The sequence below is a fragment of the Callorhinchus milii genome, unplaced genomic scaffold, assembly GCF_018977255.1.
Source record: "Callorhinchus milii isolate IMCB2004 unplaced genomic scaffold, IMCB_Cmil_1.0 Scaffold12, whole genome shotgun sequence".
NCBI classification, from domain to species: Eukaryota; Metazoa; Chordata; class Chondrichthyes; order Chimaeriformes; family Callorhinchidae; genus Callorhinchus; species Callorhinchus milii.
The window spans coordinates 3658735-3680927 of record NW_024704753.1 but is presented as its reverse complement, the minus strand read 5'-3'; the positions used below and the strand labels follow the sequence as shown (position 1 = coordinate 3680927).

General features: G+C 45.3%; 1 protein-coding gene across 1 annotated transcript in view; it reads right to left on the bottom strand.

Annotated features, from left to right (window-relative positions):
- Positions 1–4739: 4739 nt before the first annotated feature.
- The window catches only part of LOC103179807 (E3 ubiquitin-protein ligase PDZRN3), a 104588-nt gene continuing 87134 nt past the window's right edge, over positions 4740–22193 (bottom strand). Inside the window, exons 4-12 of the mRNA XM_042339684.1 lie at positions 20760–20847; positions 16836–16934; positions 15441–15503; positions 14165–14266; positions 9654–9770; positions 6422–6867; positions 6092–6301; positions 5059–5879; positions 4740–5005 (exon numbers count right to left, since the gene is read on the bottom strand). Coding sequence (XP_042195618.1) covers positions 4782–5005; positions 5059–5879; positions 6092–6301; positions 6422–6867; positions 9654–9770; positions 14165–14266; positions 15441–15503; positions 16836–16934; positions 20760–20847 — 2170 coding nt within the window. The 3' untranslated portion in view covers positions 4740–4781. The remainder of the gene's footprint in view (positions 5006–5058; positions 5880–6091; positions 6302–6421; positions 6868–9653; positions 9771–14164; positions 14267–15440; positions 15504–16835; positions 16935–20759; positions 20848–22193) is intronic.

The following is a 22193-nucleotide window of genomic DNA, read 5'->3' as shown; positions in this document are numbered from 1 at the left end:
GCCTGTACAATGCTATAATTATAATAATTTAGCAAAATTGCGAGATGATTATTTTCAAATTTAGATTTGCTTGTGGGAAGTCCTTTAGAATTGAAAGGGATTGTCTATGTCAACTATAAATAGCATCATACAATCTCAGAGTTTGGATTAATCAGCTGTTTTCCATATTTGATGTGATTTATTGAATTAAAGATCTGCTAACGTTTGCCGTGCTTCTCTGCTCAAACATTAGCACAGCTACAATTTGATGTGATTGCAACACAATACACTACAAATTAAAATTTTCACGTTGCCTTTCGCAGTCGTCCCAAAGCGCTTGACAATAATGATTTGGCACCCGAGCTGAAGCTAGGGTTGTTGGGGAAAGATGACTGAAAGCGCAGTCAAACACTCTTTTAGACTTTGGAATTCAATGTTTCTGCAGCGATTAATTATTAGCAGTGTCACAGTAAATGTTCAGTTGAATATGAATGTAATATTTAAATTAATAGTATTAAAATTCATATTCCCTTTTTTCATGTTTCAGCAGCAGTGAATTAAAACAAAGTATTTACCAAATGGTACGATCGAAAGACGTGCTGATGTCATAACAATCTTTGCATTTGATACAGCATCTTATCACATCGTTCAGACGTCCCAGTCACTTCGCAGGAATTCACTGTGAAGTCCGAAGACTTTTGTGTGCAATGCAAGCAGCCAATTTGCGTACAGCAACGTCCCACACACAGCCGATGAAGTGAATGACCAATTTTATCTGGCGGAGACTTCTTTCTGTTTTTTGAATAGCATTGCAGGAATTTTTACATCTACCTGAACTGCCACACAAGAGATCTCAGTTTAATGTCTGATCTGAAAGATTGCACCTCCCACACAGTAGCATCCCACTAGCACTGCAGCATTGAGCGTCAGCCTAGATAACAGAGCAGAATATTTAGCAAAAGTCATTGAATACTGAGAAAAAACAAGTAGTGGAAAACAGTACTAAACTGGTAAAGATTGTAAAAATCTGTTGATCGCGTAGGTCGCAGGAAGAGAAACAATAAATTGGTCTTTATAAACCAATCAATATAAATCCCAGGAAATATAAATCCATTGCAGCTACGCTTGCAACCAAAGGATCCAATATGGAATGTAGATTTTAGTATTATTATACTTTATATTATTATATTTAATATTATATTATACTTTATATAACGATAGGCAATCCCCCCAAAAAATATACATTCCCCCAGCAAGACCTTTCTGATGAGGTATAAATCATGTCTCTCTGTCAATCGGTGATTACATTATGGTGGACAGACAGACAGACATTTGGTGTTTATTAGTATAGAATGTATATATCTAGAAGGGTGTTTGATTTTCTCTGTTGCTGCTATGTTGCAGAATATATTCGTACAGATGTATCTCTCTAGAGGCGTGATTTCCTCGGTTACTATTTTGTTGCATGTATACCTCATATTTTGGGGCTTAATCAAAGCATTTTTTAAATATAGCTCATCAAACATAGATGCCCCCACCCAAAATATGCCCATGACACTCCCCAAATATGCCATGACACTCCCCCAGGCAAGAACTTTCTGATGAGGTATAAGTCATGTCTCTACGTCAATTGGTTATTGCGTTATTGGTGGACATACAGACACACACTCAGTCATTTCATCTTTATTAGTATATATATTATATATATAGAGAGAGAGTGACATTGGGGATAGAGGAAAGGATTCAGAGAAGTGAACAAAAGTAATAATAATAATCCTTGCTTTTGATACAGTGCCTTTCACGTCAGGCGTCTCAGAGCGCTTCACAGGATTCACTGCAGAGTGCACTTGTAGGCGAATGCCGCAGCTGATGTGCGCGCAGACAATGTCCCACACACGGTCGTGAAGTGAATGATCGATTTTGTCCAGAGGTTTGAGGTCTCCTCCGCCTCTGCCGACTCAGTTATGCGGAAGGACTCCCAACGCCTGAAAAAATTTTCATAATTGATTCTTCTTGATTGGAATGAAATCTTGAGACTTATTCAAAAGAAACTTGTAAAAATCCTGCCACTTGCCACAGGCTTGTGTAAGTCATGGAGTTCAGGGCACTTTAAAAGGACTAAGCCCTATTAAACCACAACAGAGCTGCTTGAGGATATGTACACTTTTGTTTTACGTGGGGGGCGGGGGGGGGGGGGAGCGGGTGGAGATAGGAGGAAAGGAGTGGGTGGCACTATTTTTCCCCAAATAGCTTCAAATATGACAATCCAATTAAGGGTAAACCAAATCTAGACCCTGGAATAAAATAATTAAATTGGAACGTGTTTTAATCAACTCTGGATTACTCTCACGTCAGCTCCAGCAGGTCCCCGATGCACCTGCTCGCTCGGAGAAATTCATCTCCGCACTTCCTCCCGAATGTTAAAGCAAAATGAATGCAAATTCGGGTTCGCTCATTGAACAGCGCGACAAATACCCGCCACGTGACAATCAGCGATGCACGACCTTCGCATCGCCACACTCAAATTGGCTAACCTCAACGGTTCAGAGGGCACCCGCGCTACTGTCGTTCCAATTCTCAGGTGGCGATTGTTTTGTTTTCACACCCTCCCACATTATAATGAGGTGCCTTGTTTACTGTGCAGTGAACGTCTCATGTGAGGATTAATTGGATACAAGAAATAATTATTGGGAGCCAAGGTCCATTGGGGCAGCCTCCTGTTTGGAGGTGGAACGCTGGCGGAATTTTTTATTTTAAATAAGCCTCAAGAATTAAAGAGGAAGAGGAAAGGCGAGATTTAAGTCTTTTTTTAAAAAGAATACTAACAACTTGCATTTTGACCGCAGCTTTCTTGCGAAAGAACAACATCTCAGAGGGCTTTGCAGTGGTGTGGAGGGATGGCAAGGCTGGGAAAAGGGTGGTGGGTGGGGGGAGAGAGAGAAAAGAGGGAGATGACCATAGGTACGGTCGAAGAGGTAGATTTTATGGTGGTTTAATGCAAACAAGAAACTGGGTTCCTCGTCAAATACTCTACAGTAAACTCCTGATAACTCAATCATGGCTTAACTTGTCACTACCACTTAAATCATCATACAGCCGCATTTATACGTAACTCTTAACTCAGAACTTCTGATAACTCGTCACTGAGCTGCTTTCCCTTGGAGTGCCGATCTATCAGTTTACTGTACATCACCATAAAAACAGTTATTGCACTTCCCAGTAAATTCTGTGAAGCACTTTGGGACATCCTTCCCAACACGAAAGGCGCTAGACCAAATGTAAGGGTTATTTAGTTTTAATAATAACTATGAAACTGAACTCAAGGCTGCTGTATTGTTTCAAAATGCAGTTCTATGTTACTTTTGGGCATAATTTTTTAAAAAGAGAACCATATCTTGCAGTGGTTATAAGATCTGAAGTTATGCTTCAAGTTAGCTTTGTGCGGAAATTATGCAACAACTCCGTTTCAAAAAAGATTATCAAATATAAAACAATAATTTATTCTCATCTTTTACAAGACATCGAAAGTGTGTAACTATCTCAGGTATTCGTTAAAATGGTATTAGTTGAAATACATCCAAAGTCTAACAAAGAGCACAACTGCCAACTACAATGGGGCTGTCACAATTACAGTCTGGTTTTGTATAAACAAATAGTTATTTACAAGCAAAGATAACCGTTCTAATGCACTGCATTGTATTTTGCAAGTAGCAAGAAAGGCGCTTGCCAGCAACGCTGCTTAAATGCAAACGTGTTCAGGTAATGTTACAAAGATCTTTCCTGCAGCTGAAAACGGATGAAGATGTCAGTCAGCAAGTTACATGTGGAACGAGGAGAAGTTAGAAAATACGTTTTTTTTTGTATAAATACATAAACGACTGAAGATTTCTGTACCGTCCAGGCAAATGGCAATTTATATCTAAAAACAGGAGCAAAAGAGTCTCGATTTCGTACAAAATATCACCAGGGACTAAAGTCTGTTGATATGTATTCGCATTTTCCAAAAGTTAAGAACTTGTCGTCCAAAGCGGTGTCCAGGGGGTGAGTGCTTATGAAAAGTGGCAATAATTTTCATTTTGGTGGTCAAAAATGACTACTGTATTGAATGCTTTCTGAATAATAATAATAATAACTCTTTCATTGGCACCTTGACCAGCTCTCGAGTGTTTTTTATATATTTACAGAAGAGGGAGGCGGGGGTGGGGGGGGGAAATGCCACATTTAACGAGGCTAGATTTGGTTTTCTACCCTAAATTGGTAGTATTAATTTACTGTGTAGGTGGGGGAGAGGAGGTAAGGTGGGGGGGAGGGGGGGGGGAATAAGGTAGAGGAGAAAGGGGGGTGTAAGGGAGACGGGGTAAGGTAGAAGGGGGTAAGGTAGGAGAGAGGGAGGGGGGGGGTAAGGTAGGGGAGATGGGAGTGGGGAGTAAGATAGGGGAGCGGGAGGGTGGGGGGTAAGGTAGGAGAGAGGGGGTAAGATGGGTGGGGGGGGTAAGGCAAGGGAGAGGGGGGTACGATGGGGGGAGAGGGGGGTAAGATAGGGGAGAGGGGCGGTGAGATTAAGATAGGGGAGAGGGGCTAAGATGGGGGGGGGAGGGGTAAGGCAGGGGAGCGTGGGGTAAGATGGGGGGGTGGGTAAGTTAGGGGAGAGGGGCGGTGGGGGTTAAGATAGGGGGAGAAGGGGGGGGTAAGGTAGGGAGAGGGGATTAAGATAGGGGAGGGGGGGGGTAAGGTAGAGGAGTGTGTGTGTGTGTGGGGGTGTGTGTGTGTGGGGGTGAGATGGGGGGGTACAGCAGTTGCCCTCACACGGTGGTGACCGACAGCAGGGAGTTGTAGACCCTGGAGCCGTCGGGCGACTTGGTGCCGTGAGTCAGCAGCTCCTGGATGGTCATCCAGTTGTCGAAGACCTTCTTGTTCCTCTTCCTCATCATCTTCCTGTGGCTCAGCTCCAGGATGGTCACCTCCCTCTTGTCCTGGGAGGGGGGTGGTGGTGGGGGTGGGGGCTGCTGCTGCTGCTGCTGCTCCCCCCCCCCGACCCCCACCCACCCCCACCCGGGCCTCCCCCGCCCCCGCCCCCCCTGACGCAGCCCAGGCCGCTCCTGACCATCAGCTCCCGGCGCCGCCTCTGCTCGCGGGCCCTGACCAGCTGCCGCTTGCGCTCCTCTTTGCTCCAGTAGCGGCCCGTCTTGAGCTCGCTGGCCGCGTCGTCGTCGGTGGTGAGGCCCCGGCGCTCCTCCCGGATCCGCATGGCCCGCTCCCGCAGCAGCCGGTCCCGGGCCGGCCGCTTGGTGATGTAGCGGGTCCCGTCGCTCCTCACCTTCACCTTCCACTCGGCGGCCTTGATGGCGGCGGCGGCCGAGGCCGAGGCCGTGGCCGTGGCCGTGGTGGTAGGCCCCGACCCGGACCCCGGCCTCAGTTCGTCCCTCTCCCCGCTCTCCAGGCTGGCCTGGCTCTGGGCGTACTCCTCCACCGCCGACCGCTGCTGCACCAGCTGCATGTAGCTGCGGTAATGCTGGGCGTGGGCCGGGATGTGAGCGTGGCGGCGGGACGGGGAGTGGTGGTGGTGCTGCTGCTGGTGGTGGTGGTGGTGGCGGCGCTGCTGCTGCTGCTGGCGACGTCGGCCGCCGCCGTTACCAGAGCCCGGGGTCGGGCCTAGGCCTACTAGGCCTGTGCCCGGGGAGCCGTGTAGCTGTGTAGCTGCCGGTCTCAGGCCTTCATCTCCCGCTTCCTCCTCCTCCTCTTCACCCCCCACCACCACCACCACCTCCTCCTCTCCCTCCTCCTCCTCCTCCTCGACCACCGGCTCCTCTTGTAGGTTGCAGTCAACGTCGTCGACAGCGGCGACGGCGGCTTCCCCCCCTCCCCGAGGCCTAGTCCGCCGCCTCCCCCTCCGCCGCGGTCTCGCAGCAGAGAGCTATCCGGCGACAGCTCGAGCGTGAGCGGCGTGCTGCTGCTGCGGGGGCACTCGCTGTCGCCCGTGTTGTAGGCGCTCGAGCTGTCCCTGTCGGAGCGGAGCTCGGGCAGCTCGGTGATGTCGGACAGCTCGTGCTGCTGCTGCTGCTGCTGCTGAGGGTGGTGGTGGTGGTGGTGGTTCTGCCGCCCGCGTCCCAACCCGAGCCCCAGGCCCAAGCCGAGCGTCAGGCCCAGCGCCTCGGCGCTGGTGTTGTAGTTCCGGAAGCCGCCGCCGTCGTGGAGCATCCAGGCCGGGGCGGCGGGGCCCGGGCTCGGGCCTCGGGCCTGGCTTTGGCCTTGAGCCTCGGCCTCGCTCACGTGCCGGGCCCGGCCGTGGGCCCTCGCCACGCTCAGGCACTCCAGCTCGATGCTGCGCAGCTCCTCGTTCAGCAGCTCGAGCTCCCGCTCTCTCTCCTCGGCCTCCTCCACCCCGACCCCCACCCCCACCTCCTCGGCCCCGGCCGCCGCCGCCTCCTCCTCCTCCTCCAACCCCTCATCCTCCCGGTCGCTCCCGCTCCACAGGCCGCAGCCGCCCCTCGCCCTGGCCCGGCACTTGAGCTCCAGCAGTTGGCGGAAACGCTCGCACTCATCGTCGGCCGGAAGGCCCAGGAAGGCGGCGTCGAAGGAGTCGAGGAGCAGCGGGTCCTGACTCTGCTGCTGCTGCTGCTGATGGTGATGGTGGTGAAGGTACTGGTGGTGGTGGTGGTGGTGGTGGTTGTGGCCACACGACGGCACAGGCCTCGGCCTCCTCCTCCCGACCCCGGTCTCGCACGAGCCCCCGGGCCCCAGGCCGTGCTCCTCGCCCGGGTTCTCCTGCTCCGAGCTCTCGTCGTTCCTGGTGCTCTCGTCCGTGCGGCCCAACCCGCTGTCCTTCTCGTGTTGGTTGCTCAGGATGGTGGCCGTGTCTGTGGTCACCTCGTCTTCCTCGTGCTTTTTCTGTGGGATATATGTATACGTAGAGGCATTATATATGTTATATATATATATGTGTGTATATATATATATATATACGTATATGTTATGTGTGTGTTTGGCCCACAAAATACACAGTCACTACACTTGACGGTAATTATTAATAATAATAATAATCCTCGGGTTTGATGCAGCGCCCGATCACGGCTTCGAGACGCCTCGAAGCCCTATGCGGCGCAAAGACGGCAACGGTGTCGCGCTTACAGAGCGCCTTTCGCGTCGGGAGGACGTCCCCCCCCCAAAGCGCTGAAAAGATTTGAGGATTGACTATTATCTGTAGAATATTCATCCGAGACCCCCCTCAAAACACCCGATCGCCCGCTGTGTCAAAACGCAAGGATTATTATTATTATTATTATTCTTAAGTGCTAATATTGAGGCGAAAGAGCCCCAAAAGGTGTGCGCGGGTGTCTGTCCAGCGCCTTGGGACGTCCTCCCGACGTGAAAGGCGCTATACAAATGTAATGTTGTTGTTGTTGTTGTTTTGTGTGCGCGCGCGCGTGTGTGGTCGGCCGGGTGTCTGGCACATGCGGAAAACCATCACCCTGTTTTAAAGAGTGGTCAAACCAAACGGGCTTCCCGTGCATCCCACCGACATACGCAGTCATTCCCTAACCTAACCAAAATAAAACAACAAGAAGTGTATACATGTGATTAGTGCCTTTCACGTCGGGAGGACGTCCCAAGGCGCTGGACAGTGTACAGCATTTCAGGCCCGAGCTGGGGTTGGGGGTGGGGATGGATGGCCGATGGCATGGTCGAAGAGGAGGATCTTGAAGCGGGACTTGAAGGAGGCTAAGGAGGGGGCGAGGCGGAGTGATTGGGGAATGGAATTCCAGAGGTTGGGGGCAGAGTGGCTGAAGGCTCTCCCGCCAATGGTGGGGCGGGTGGGTCGGGGGACGTGAAGCAGCCAGAGCCGGCTGAGCGGAGGGAACGGGCGGGTTGGTAGGGGGTTAGGAGGTCGCAGAGGTAGGGTGGGGCGAGGCCATGGAGGGCTTTGTATGTGGGGACCAGGATCTTGAACTGGATCCTCTGAAGGATCCAGTTCAAGAAATAATAATGCACACAGTGATGTTTCATGTAGCCCGAAGGGTGGAGTGCATGATTTCCAGGCTTTCATAGAGCAGCATTCCCATCGTAAAAAATGGACTGTCATGCGGGAAGCTAAATGAGATTCTTATTTATTTTCATCCTTGCCACTTCCATCTTCGCACTGTATTAGCGCCGAGCTCTGATTAAGTCAGATGTTTCTCTTGTGCTGCTGTTACTCCTCGGATCTGAGCAATAAGCAGCCCAGATAGGAGGAACAAATTTTTACCAAGGAGAAATATGCTCATAAAGCGTTTTCGCCAGGTACGGAAGAAATAATGAGATTTGTGTTCTCTAGTTTCTGGCCCGTTTTAGCTGCTCTTGTTGAGAAGCTCTGGAAACGCTCCTCGGTGTCAGCCTGGCTCAGCTGGTAGCACTCTAGCCTGAGTCAGAAGGTTGTGGGTCCAAGTCCCACGTTGGGATTTTGAGCTCACAAACGTGGCAGAAATGAAGTGCTGGAAGGGAGAGAATCACTGCTCTGTTGGTGGCTTCCGAGTGAGACAATAAAATCTAGGTCTGGTATCCTGGCTAACAAACCCCCAGAAGAATAAAATTGGTCACTTCACTTCATGTGGAACTTTACTGTGAGCAAACTAACAGTGACTACAGTTTGCAGCAATTTGTGTGAAGCATTTTGAGATGTCTCAACATGATAAGGCGTTGGCTCAAATGCAAGTTATTATTGCAGTGTCGGTTTTTAGTTCCTGAGTGCCATTCGGGTGAAAGACCGGCAGCAGACATGTATTTATTGGGGGGACAGAATGGATTGTACTCAGGAGAAAAGGTATCAAATTATTACAGATTAATTTAAGTTTTATATTTGATCATCAGAAAAAGTATTTTCTTTTCCCTCGTTCAGACACTGACCTGAATCTTTTTGCATTTTATAAGAAAAAATGTGCATTACTCCGGCATTCAAGGGCTGCCTTTTAATCTTTGCTCTTTCATTGCTGGGATAAATAGTTTTCCGTTTGCAGCTATTGAGGAGAGAGTTGCAAATATAATCAAACCTGTCAAAGGTGTTAGAAAATGCACCCATCTCTTGCATTTGATCAGTTCACTGTGCTTTGGGCTCAGTCAAGTGTTGTGCAGATTTAGGTTCAGCTGCTTGTTAAACTATTGGCGCTTATACTGGAGTCACTCATTGGGAGCTCAAATAGTGCCATGTGTCCACCTTTTCAGTCATTTGAAAATAAAATTAATAACCAGTCGAATCCTTGCATTTGACACAGTGCCTTTCACGCTGGGAGGATGTCTCCTTGCACTTCAGAGGATCTGCTGTAAAGCTCAGTGGCTGTGTATTTTGTAGCACAACGGTGTCCCACAAACAGCCAAGAAGTGAATGACCAATTTTATAGGTGGGCATTGTTGGCCAGAGGAGATATGATAAAAGTACTCACTTGAAAGTGGTAGAGGTTGATCATTCAGTTAAAAGAATTTGATGTCTCACATAAGCACAGTTTACAGGGGGTATAACACATCGGAACAAGGATCAGTGCTTGTCTTTGTGTCAGACAGATACAGCACTGCTGTTTTTTCCCCATCTTTGGGCTCTCACTGAAGAGATAATGACTGAATAAAATGCGGCTTTGAAACGAGTCGCCGTGAAATTTTCCCCATTCAAAATCTGCACCCAGTAAGAAAAATTACAAGCTGATTACCTGCTGAAGGATGCCAGCTGTAAATTGCATCGCCTGGTGGTGCTGCTCTTCCAACATATCCATGTGTAAATCATCCAGGAAATCATTTCGGTCGTCATCCATCCAGCCTTCGTCCAACTTGGCATCATTAAAAAAAACACAAACACCATCAAGTAAAATAAAAACGCCCTTCAGACATTTGCATTCCGATGAGAACCAAATTGAGGGTGTTTTTTTTTTTTTGCTTCTACAATTCAGATCCTAATCGGCAACGCTGGGTGACACATTAATGGATCCAGACTCCAAACTTGCATTTCAAAGCATGTGGAAACGAGTCCCGAGGGGGGATCATTATACACGTCTTTCATTGTTCTACATTATCACCACTAATCCCAGCTATTAAACCAGTTGTACCTCTGTTTAGACCCCTCATTAAAACTGGATTAAAAAAAACACAATAGTTAATAAACGAAAAGAACCTCAAGAGTAAATATAAATCGGGACGTATTATTTTGTTCCTGTCATGGGGTAAGAGTATAACAATAATTCATGAATATTACCCATTAAATTGTAGCAATTTATAGCGCTCGATAGCACCCAGTTTTATCGTACTTTAATAGGTTTTTATCTGGTTTACTGCGAGTCTAACTCCTGTATGCGGCGAGAAATTAAGAAGGTGAGTTGCGATCTGCAGTGGTGTTTATGCCCTATGACTCCAGGGCTCCGTTTAAAACTTATTGGGAAAAGCATTACATTGTGAAACCCTGAAGGCCTCGGAACAAGAGGATGTGGGGTTCAAACGAGTTTAAAGGTGAGAAGAAATGTTTCCCGCATCCCCTTTCCCACGCGCACACAGCAACGACTACAATGAACAGACTCCAGGGGAAAGCACCGAATGCTGCGTTGATCATTCCAAAAAGAAGCAAATAACTCTGAGAATGGAATTGGGAGTGTAATAATTGATCACAAAAATAGTTCTTGCATTTGATATAGCACCTCATGTCGTCGGAGACATCTCAAAGCAGCTGTCCCCAGTGTTAGCAAGGGGCAGAAGTTCGAAATGCCAAACTTGAATTCGGGGATTGAGCGAGAAGGTATAACTCAGTGTTTTGTGGCTCTGCCGCTGGGTCCCAGCAGTCTCGTTGTGCGATGTTCCAGTCAAGACAACTGCTGCCAATTTCGGCACGTTATTGCTATCATAACCTCAGCAGGCTGAAAGGAATTAAAAAGCAGCCCCCGCTGGATGCCGCGATGATTTATTTGCAATATCACTTTTTACGGCTGCACCTAGCTCAGCGTCGCAAACGCTCCAGAAATGCATCCAATTCCTCACTTTAAATTCACAACCGCAACCATCCCTATAAAAGCGCACGGTTATTTTTTCAGGAGAAAAAATTAATGCAAATTGATCTCGTTGAAAGATATCGTTTAATTGACACGGTTTTTTTTTTTGCTCATCATTCTTCCTTTGTATCTGCGGCAGCAGCTGTTGTGAGAAAAAAATCACGAGCCGTTCGGAAGACTGATGTTGCGATATTAAGAATCGCAGCGCGGATCGACTGCGTGGTGCTGAGTGTTGGCATCGTGGGTCATCTAATTTCTGGGACAATACGAGGGTTTTGTTTTCTTTCTTTGCAACCTGAATTCGTCAAATTAAAAACAATTCCAATCGAGAAGCTGAAATATTGTATGTCCCAATGGTCTTCGATTTTTAAGTGATCGTGAGAATATTGTGGTGCGAAACAAAAAAAACAAAGCAAGCAGAAATCGCCTCTGCCCCCTCAGTCCTATTCCGCCTCGAGGCCAGCCGATTAGGCTGTCTGGTGCATTCCACGCACATCCACCCGGACGTTAAGCAAATTGTTAGAGATGCAAGAAGATTTTAGTTTAATAGAAGCTTCACCAAAAGTAGGGTGTAACACTTGAGATAAATAAGCTCATGGTAATGAAGAAACTGGAGGTATCAGCCTGGCTCAGTTGGTAGCATTCTTGCCTCAACTGAGTCAGAAGGTTGTGGGTTCAAGCCCTATGTTGGGGTTCTGAATTCACAACCTCATTGTGTTAGGTGCCGTCCTTCAGATGAGACATTAAAACCGAGGTCCCATCTGCTTGTTCAGGTGAACTTTGAAGATCCCATGGCACTACTCGAAAAGAGAAAGGAGTTTCTCCCGGTATCCTGGCTATCAATCCTCCAGATAAAATCGGTCATTCACTTTGGGCTGTTTGCGTGGGACATTGCTGTGTGCATATTGGCTGCTGCCTACAAAATAAGAGTTACTGCACTTCACAGTAAAATCCTGTTTGGTAGTGAGACAAAGTGGTAAGACGCTATATCAAACACAAGGATTATTACTATTATTATGAACTGAAAAGCAAGTTGAATGGAAATGATTGGAAAGACCGAAACCAAGCAGGAAAATCTGACACTCTAGAAGAGAACAATTCAGCTTGTGGCATCAGTAGACATTGTTTGAAAAAACGATACGCTCCAAACCCAAACTGTAACTAGCGAGAGAGTGTTTTGTTTTAAAGCTTCATATATATCCTGCTTGAGAATAAAAATTCCCATTTGTTCCACTCCAGATGCTTGTGGAGACTTGCCGCATCATGTCTACTGTCTGGAAAAGATCCATTGGTAACAATTCTCCCAACACTGGCTGACACTGAGAGACACTCAGGGTAATGGTCAAGCTGGAAAGAGCTACTGTGATAATGGGGCAGGACAGTCTTTCTCCTCTGAGGAATCGCAGCGCTTATTCGCAACACATTTGCACTTGCACTGGAAAGGAATTTAACGATAATAATCCTTGCATTTGATATAGCGCCTTATCACGTCGTTGAGATGTCTCAAAGCGCTTCACAGAATATACTGTAAAGTGGATAACTTTTTGTAGGCGAAATGCAGCAGCACATCGGTGTCCCACAAACAATGGTGTCAGACCTAAGTGGCCATATTGCAGTTTGTCGTTCACGGGGAAGAGGAATGTGTGACAGACAGTGTCTAGTGAGCATCAATTCTAAGACCTGGAAGGGGTTTCCAAGCTGATGCAAGAGCCTGTGATTGTGCAGGAGAGCACTGCGGACTACTCCGATGTGAATCAATAATAATAATAATATTAATTAATAATCTTAGCAGATGAGGAACGGTAGATAGGCAAGGAACAAGGTTGATGGGAAGAAAAGGCATGATGAAGCATAATGCGTCTCCAAAAAAATCTACACAGTAGAAAGCCACAGTAGAAAGGATCTTACCATCCTCTCTTCACAGCATCAAGCTGTCTTTTTTACTTAAAAAGATTATTATTAAAAAAAACAGTCCAATGTCCTTGCCTCAATCTCCTAGCTAATTACCTTCTGGGTAAAGAAAATCTTCATGGTGTGTCTCCTGAAATTGTCCTTTGCAACTCTAAACCCCATGTCCTCCATTCTGTGGTCTCGGTAAAGTACAGTTGTAGGTTTTCATTTTTGAATCCCATTTAAAACCACACACCTCTTTGAGATTCCCCCTGAGACATCTCTAAAGACTGAGAATGATCTGTTTTTATGCTCCCCTTTTTTTCCGACTGTTAACAGCACTCAGTCCTCTTGAGTGTTTCAGCCCATTACCTTCCACTCAAATTCACCCCTTTGATATGTAACTGATTGTTGGGTTGTAATTTTTTGTAGATATATATATTATTCCCTCAATAAACTCTCATCACCTGTATCCTTCAATGGGCAGTATTTTCAGTGCGCTCATTATAATGAATGAGGCACAGATTACACACAGAGTTAGCAATGCACGCACGGACACCAGGGGAATCATTACAATGCAGCAATCGAATCAAGGAATTCAAATTATGCCCCAGAGCTTCAGAGCAAAGCCCAAATGGTTTACAATCGTAATGCAAACCTCTCCTCTCCTCAAGTGCCTTGTAAGCACTCCACTACATTTTTTTTACTTCAAATATTTCTACTGTTTTCCCTGTAAGCTAGTGGCTGCTCCCATCAAGGGTGTGGGTCTTAATGGACACAATTCTAATGGGCGCTGACTGGTCTTCAGAACCTGGCCCTAAAGGCCATTCTTCAGAGGTGACCCTAAAATTGGTCGATGACTTCACCACTGTTTGCGGGACCTCAGTGTGTACAAATAGGCTGCTGCCTTCGCGCACAAAATACACAGTGACTGCACTTTACAGTAAATCCCATGAAGCGCTTTGAGACAACCTCCCGCAGTGAAAAGGTGCTGTACCAAATGCAAGGATTATTATTATTATTGCTGATGTAGTAGTTAGCAAGCTATCAGTATATATTACATATGCTCAGATAAAACAAATTTATCTGCAATCAAACTTGCTTGATTGGAGCAAGTGAGTTTTAAGCTACATCGACAAAGTACAAACAGATGTCTCGAAGACGTAATATCAAATGATTGTTTGGTTGTAATTTTTTGTATATATATATTCCCTCAATAAACTCTCATCACCTGTATCCTTCAATGTCCAATTGTATATAAAGTTCAATTGGTCACCCGGGCAAAAAAAATCTCTCACCTGGATCTCTGGTCGGGCAAGAAGCAGCGAGACATTTTTGTTCTCCTCGCTGGTAAGGAGAGCCACGGCTTCTTCACGGTTCTGGACCTCGATCCCATTTATCTATGAAAGACAAGTAACCACAGATTAATGTACTGAGAATTAGTGGGGCCTCTCCGATTAGAAGCAGTTAAGTGGCAGCAATCAGCAATCAAACCGTAAAAAGCCTATTTGACAAATATCATTAATTTGTGTTGAATCAGAAGACCTGGCACGCAGGCCTTGATTCAAATGGAGAGAAATGTGGGCTGCGGTCTGTTGAGCTATTAAAACCATTTAAAAAGAGGTTTAAGTCGCAAACTAAAACCCACACAGATAAATTATTAGCTGGACCAAGGTAGATTTGTTTACATTCCAAACTTTCGCCCACAAAATATACAGTCAGTTCACTTTAAGGTGAATTGACTACAGTGAATTCTGGTCCCCATATTATAGAAGGGATGTAGAGGCACTGGAGAGGGTGCAAAGGAGATTCACAAGGATGATCCCAGAACTGAGCGATTATTCCTACCAGGAAAGGCTGAACATGCTTGGACTCTTCTCTTGATTGAGGTCTTTAAAATTATGAAAGGTTGGGCCGAATGGCCTGTTTCTGTGTTGTATATTCTAATGTATTCTAATGTATACACTATATCCTGTGAAGCGCTTTGAGAAGTCTCAACCACGTGATGAGGCGCTGTATCAAAGGCAAGTATTAATATTATTATAAAAATAATGTATTCTGCCAAGTAAATGTCAAATAATTAAAGTCATGATGTTGGCTATCTACTGTGTGGATTATTTTGGACGCATTATGCTTCAACATGTCGTTTCTTCCCATCAACCTTGTTCCTTGCCTACCTACCATTCCTCAGCTGCTAAGATTATTGTTATTGATCATTATTATTAATTCACTTCGGAGCAGTCTGCAGTGCTCTCCTGCACAATCACAGGCCCTAACATTAGCGTGGAAACTCTAATGATGTTAAAAAAAAATCTTAGGTTACGTTAATGCTTAAAAGGTGTCACAATCATGCTAAAATAACTGTAGAAACAATGTGCTTTACTTATCAAACCTCCCAAATAACCCATTGCGAGATTGAAACAGCATCAAAGAGGCAATGCTTTGTAAATGCCAGATAAAGAACTGGATGAGGACTCTCTTAAAAAGAATAACCACAGACTAGCTTGGTGCACCGAATCTAGAACACTTTGGAAGCTCACACAGATACAGACATTAGCACAGTATTTGCTTTACCTGAACTATTCGATCGCCTTCTCTTATCCGACCATCTTTTGCTGCAATGCTGTTCGGATCAATCTGAAAAATGAAAGGCAATAGCATTAGCATTGGGATTATTTCCCCCCTTACTCAACACCTCTCTAATGTCCTGCCCAACACACACCCTAACTAGCCTGAGAGTGTGGCTGACTCGCTCCTCAAATCCGTGTTAATGTTCCTCCGTGACTAGCTGGCTGCACACCACAATAGTCCACAGCATCTTTCCCTGAGGGTTTTCACTCCTATTGGGAAGCACCAATAGTTTGGATGAAGAAGGCCCTTTGGCCCATCTGATGTCATCCTTCCAGAATGCCTGCCCTACTGTCCTCCCATCACAGCATCAAACTGCCTTTGTTTTTAAAAAAATGCGTCCCAGTGTCCTGGTCTCAACCACCCTCCTTGCTAACCTGTTCCAGTTGTTAATTACACTCTGGGTAAAGAAATCGCCCGTTGCAACTCTCAACCAATGCCCTCTGGTTCTAAAGTCGTGGTGCTTCGTAAAGTGTTGCTCTGAAGACTCGTGTGAACTCACGCCCTAGTGCTGAAAACAGGCCTTTGAGACAAAGGATTCTTTCAAATAGTTTCTTTCGCTGAAAAAAATGCATTCGTGAAAAACAGCAGAACAGGGCAAATAACAGAACCCCCAAACCTCTCAAAACAAAAAGATTGAAGGATACTTTTGGTCAGACTGAACTGAATGACCACAACCTCTCCACCTTTGTCAGCTCTCTTTCAGAGTACTTCAGATCCCTCTTTCAAACATTTACTAATAATCTTTGCATTTGATATAGCGCCTTATCACGTCTTCGAGACGTCTCAAAGCGCTTTACAGGATATACTGTAAAATGAACTGACTGTGTATTTTGTGGGAGAAACAGGGCAGCCAATTGCGCACAGCAGCGTCCCCACAAACAGTCGTGGTTTGAGTAACCAAATCATTATTGGGTTTTTTTCTTGAGGGATTATTATCAGGCGTGTGGAGTAAGGAAACTTGCCCAAGGACTCAAACCAGGTCTCTCGCTTGAGAGGCGAGTGCTCTAATCACTGAGTTACAGGGCTCCACTTGCAATTGCAGTTGCATTTGACAGGCAATTACATGCAAGGAAATATTGGAAAACTATTTCTATAACTATTTCTATTATCTGTCGCCAAAAGATAGAAAGATAAGGGGATGAGTGCGTCAGAAACTTTTCGCTGAAAGGAGCAAAAGAAGGACAAGCTTACATTAGGACAATGACGACAATTATAAGGAATGAATAGATATGATTACTAATTACGTTTCAGGCTTCACTTGAGTTAGGGACTTCCCCTGAAGCTCTGGAAAGCACATTTCCCTTTTTTTTAACGACGATGGCGACGAAGGTTTCTTACCTCACTCACGTATATTCCCAGATCATCTTCATCATCTGTCCTGTAACATACTGTGAGGCCCAGCTTGTCTTGACTGCTTGTTCTGAACAAGTCCACTTCCTAGTCAGATGGAGAACAGATGGTTTAGAATGCACGGGTTGCTTTCCGCATCTCACGTAAAACCGGACTGGGAACCCCAATCCAAAAATCACACTACAGAAGTATTTAATTCCAGTAGAAGAGTCTCACAAAACAAACCTTTGCCCCCACACATATTAATAACAACAATTTGCATTCATACAGTGCCCTTCACGTGCTGTGGCTTCTGAGTGCTTAACGTCAAAGCCGGGAAGAAAGCAGAGATGACCGTAAGGCACTGTCGAAGAGGATAGTCTTGATTATGGTATTAATTTGAAGATAATCTACATGCTCCGGTTCTGACTGACATTCCAATAACAAGAGCTGTCAAAGGCCCTTTGAAGAAATTTCTCGTTACCGACCGCCACTCACTTAGATATCCTAACCTTGTCGCAGGATAGAAGTGCCCTTATTTATTCGCCAGCCCAGACGGCAAGTTTTGCAAGCTCTCTCTCTCTCTCTCGCTTTAAAGATAAGTGTGCCATAAATGGTATTCTGACCTCACATTTAAAGCGAGTGACCATATTCGAGAGCGAAAGGATAAACCTCTTTGAAATGGAAAGGATTTCATTTGCTTAACTGGCTTACCATCCTATATACCTCAGGCCTACAGAACACATTAACCTTTAAAGGAAGAGTTCAACTTTAAGCAATCTGTTAGGATTCGAACTTTAGATATTACCAATTTTAATATTCCGTGAATATTTTTTTTAAACACACGCATTGCGAATTCAGCATTTCCTTTTATATTTTCAAAAAGTATCTATGCTTCGTCAGCATTTTAAAACCTTTGCCTTGAATTTGTGTTTATAAAAAGCACATACTGTACTTGAAGGTTTCAATTCAGCGAGTTATTAAAACTTCTTCGGTTTTATTTCTCTCTGTATTTTTCTGGATCACAAACTGGAAGCCGTTTCATCAATAGCGATGTGTCCTTTCCAATTTGGGATCAATTTTACACACAAGCCCCATAATCAATTTAGACCGCCTGCCGTTTATCACAAATCTCTCTCTTGCGGTCTTGACAGTTTTCCTGCGCTGATGTGGAGTGGGTGAGAGATGGGGGCACAGAAAAACAAACAACAAACAGTGTTAATGACCCGGTAGGGTTTGCAGAAATAGATCGGAAGACTGGTGAGCTGGGGATTACATTAAACTGCGAGACTTTCTGTTGCTTTAACGTAAAAATGTGTATAATTAAAACCCCGTTCTGTACTGACGTTGTCAGACTATAACAGGCAATACAACGATTGCCAACAGTTGCCCTGTACGAAATGATCCATCGACCGTTTAAAACCCACAGCTGCGCGCAATTAGCTGCTGCGTTTCGCCCGCGAAATATACAGTCAATTCCCTTTATGGTATATTCTGTGAAGGCGCCTTGAGGCATCTTTACGATGTGTTAAGGCGCTACATTACATGCAAGGAATATTAATATCATTATAGTTGCTGTGACTGCGGTTGACTGGATGGAAGGTGAGTGCTCTACTGTCTGCGTCCTTCCTAATGACGCTTGGATGAAAGCTGGCTGCATCACAAAGTGCCGAAGAGCTATTAAGCAAATTGAACGTAGCACTATTTATTGACAGCCTCCGTACGACAGCTGCTGGATGGAGGCAGACAGACCAACATTCTTTGCTGTCGCGTTTGTCAACATGTGTAATTCGCTAAGTAACACAGCAACGACATTTACGTCGGTCAACTCACTTTACCACATATTCCGTGAAGCGCTTTGAGATGTCTCGAAGACGTGACAAAGCGCTATATTAAATGCAAGGATTATTATCATTATTATTATTATCTCTGTCGCCTTTTTTTTTAAAAGGCAGCTCAATCAGAACTATCTTTTCATAAGACTCCATGAAAACGGAAGAGAAAGAATGCGGGAAATGAAAGGAACTGCAAAGCAAGCTTTTTTTTTTGCATCAAATGCACAGAAGAAAACATGGTTGTTCGTGCAAGTTTAGATGGTGTCGGGGGTGGGGGAGGTGGGACAGACGCCGTTTCATTTGAGCAATAAAATAGCAAATATTACTCATTGCTCGAGGCTTGTCGGGATGTGATTTTGCCATCAATCAATCTTTGGCAGGGTCACAGTGCCACACAGTTAGCTCTCCAACACACACTAAGAGTGCTTCCAAGAACGCAGCTAACATGACACATACTGCTTTCAGCAATACCTGAAGTCTGTTTAATAGCTGGCTGTGCAGGTTGCAGCCCGGCTCAATCATTAGTCACTCAATCCACCACTGTTCGTGGGGACGCCGATGTACGCAATTGGCTGCCGCGTTTCGCCCACAAAACATCCAGTCAATTCACTTTACAGTATATGCTGCAAAGCGCTTTGAGACGTCTCGAAGACGTGATAAGGCGCTGTATCAAACGCAAGGATTATCATTCATATTATTAGCGTGTTCGCCTGAGAGTCAGAAAGCTGAGGGAGGGGAGGTGTGGTGTGGGGGGGGCGGGGGAGATTTCCGTATTGACGGAAATTAAGGATTTTATGTTTTCAAAGCTGCAACGGGAATTGACTTGATGTAGGAAAAAAAGAATTAACATCCTGCTCCCTTTCTAAAAGCTCAGCCCAGCGGGGTTTGAGGAACGCAAATGGGGGGGGGGGGCGGGGAATTATTTTATATACGCCAACTGGATGCGTGCGGTTGCAGTAGAAATGAGAAAAGAAAAAAGTTATGATGGACTGTAGCCCTTGGCAACAGAACCAGTAGTAGGTGCTGATGCGTGAAGGAAATACATGCTCGATCCCTGAATTAATGTAATTAAGACTAACTATAGTTTTATAGGAAGAGGGGAAAACGAGAGAGTCTAAAAACACACAGCTACAGTGTAGGTTTGCACTAAGCTGGTCTTTCGAAATAAGACATCCCTCAAAAATACACGAGCTGATCTTGACACTGCGCACACGGTTAAATTCCAAGCACGTTCCATCTGTGTTGGATGAAGCCCCATAGGCTGACTTGATGTTTTTCTTTCAGAGTTCCGACATTTCCATTACAGTAAATGGAACAAGCGTCTCAGAGGTCTGTTAGAGAGCATTTATCAACGCGCTACAAAAATCAACAGAGAGGTAGTGGGGCTCTGCTTTGTTAATGCTTTGACCCGCTCATTGATCTCAGTCTTCACAATTTGAACAAGGTTCTTTAGCGTCTCGAGACATATTGTCAGGGCATCGGGTTTCCCAATGCTCAGCAGCCTGTGTCAATGGACTGGTCACCTTATGGCACCACACTGTACATCAAAGTCACCATTATTAATGCTTTTGGCTTGCACTATCGCAAAGAGCTTTGGCACTTTAAATCTGATCATTTTCTGAACGTGTCACCTTAATGTCAGAATTTAAATAGGAATTGTAACAATCTCTCGGATGTTTTCCATCAGTACTTTGCACTTTGTTGATTGCGGGAAGCTAATTGACCCCAGAATAAATATGTGCGATTCCTTTCAGCAAATTGCCAATGCAACCCCAAACATTGATGGCTTACAATATGAACAATCCTTGCATTCGATAAAGCGTCTTATTACATCGTCAATATACCTCAAAGCACAGGATTTACCATAAAGTGTAGTGACTGTGTATTTGTAAGAAAATATGACAGCCAACACCAGGAGAAACTCCCTTTCTCTTTTCGAACAGAGCCGTGGGATCTTTAACGTCCACCTGAACAGGCAGAGACAGGACTTCGGTTTAACATCACATCAGAGGATGATAAGCTGCTTCAGAAAACAGGCGGCTTTAAGACACTGATAGAGAGAAAAAATATGCATAAGGTTTCAAAGTCTAAAACTGACCTCGTATTCTAATTCTTCTCTATCAACTTCAGGATGCATTCCTTCCAAGTAGTCATTGGGATCATAATAATCATGTACTGATGGATGCCTGAAACACAAAGAAAACTATGTTGATAAACCGGCCATTATTTTCCAAAGGACAAATCGGGTTTTAATGTCACAGCGATTCACTGTAATTTGAACGTCAAAAAAAAACCGCATCCAGTTATCAAATCGAGCCACTATTATGCTGGGCTTGTAACTCCAGAGTCACTTAATGTCTTTAAATAAAGTAGAAGGAATTCAACTGGTGCAATCTTTGTCTGTTTGCATTAAGACTTAATTGGCTCAGCAGAAGCACAGTAAAGAAACATCTGCTACCATTTCTTCTGCATGTAATACACTGCCTATAATGCACCTCTGCCTCTCTAAACCTTACTGCGTTAGCCCCCACCCCAAACACACACACACTCCCCAACCCATGCAAATACCATCTAGCTTGTGTCCCAACAACCAACAATATTGTGAATTTAAAAAATTCCGTCAATGCTTTTCCAATACGACTTGCACTGCACCAATGCTACAGTGATCTGGTGTCTTTACTGGTGTAAGAGAAACGCCACAACAGTAAAAATACAAGGCAGTGTAATGCCCACCGCCCAGGGTACAGGTACGTTCTGACAGTCTCAACACAGACAAAAGCCACCAAGCTTCAGATCCACCCAGGTCTCAGGAAATCATTTGTCCACTGGATCCTCGGGCAACGTCTCAGGCAAGTCATCTTTACTTCATCCAGAGTGCAGTTCTGCTGTATTCCCTACGATTACAACCTTTACAAATCCTCTTGAGAAAAACTTTTGAGCGTTAAGAGATTTTACAGACACTCGAACACACCTTACTGTATCTATCCCTCCTCATTCCTACTCTGGCACTCAAGGGCTTGAGAGGTCCAGGAGTCAAACAGATCTGACGGCAACTTCGAACGGCTTATTAACTACTACACTCAGCAGCTGAAGCAGCTTGGTAAGCCACCCGTGGAATCTGACTCAGCGCATTGAACACTTTCCAGCCTTGTGGGTTTGTATGGTGTCCGCATCCCAAAAAAAGAGCCACGGTATTGAGCAACCCTTCCCTGCCCCGATGCCAGATCTTGTCAGTCACCTATTCAATCATCAAGTCTCCGGTCACACAACCCCTTTGCTCTACACTCGTCAATAACAATGAAGAGTAATTTCTCTCCCCCTCCAGTCACCATTCAAAAAGAACAACCATCAGCCTTCCTGCTTCCTCGGCTACATGGGGCCAAGACGAGCGAGAGATTGATCTGTTCACAGTCGCTTGCAATCACTGTTACGCACCCTTTCACTTGATGGGTTGGAACTTTACCCACGTTTTCTACACACTGAAGACTGACTCCCTATTGCTTTGCCCAAGGTCAGCCTTCCGCAGACACTG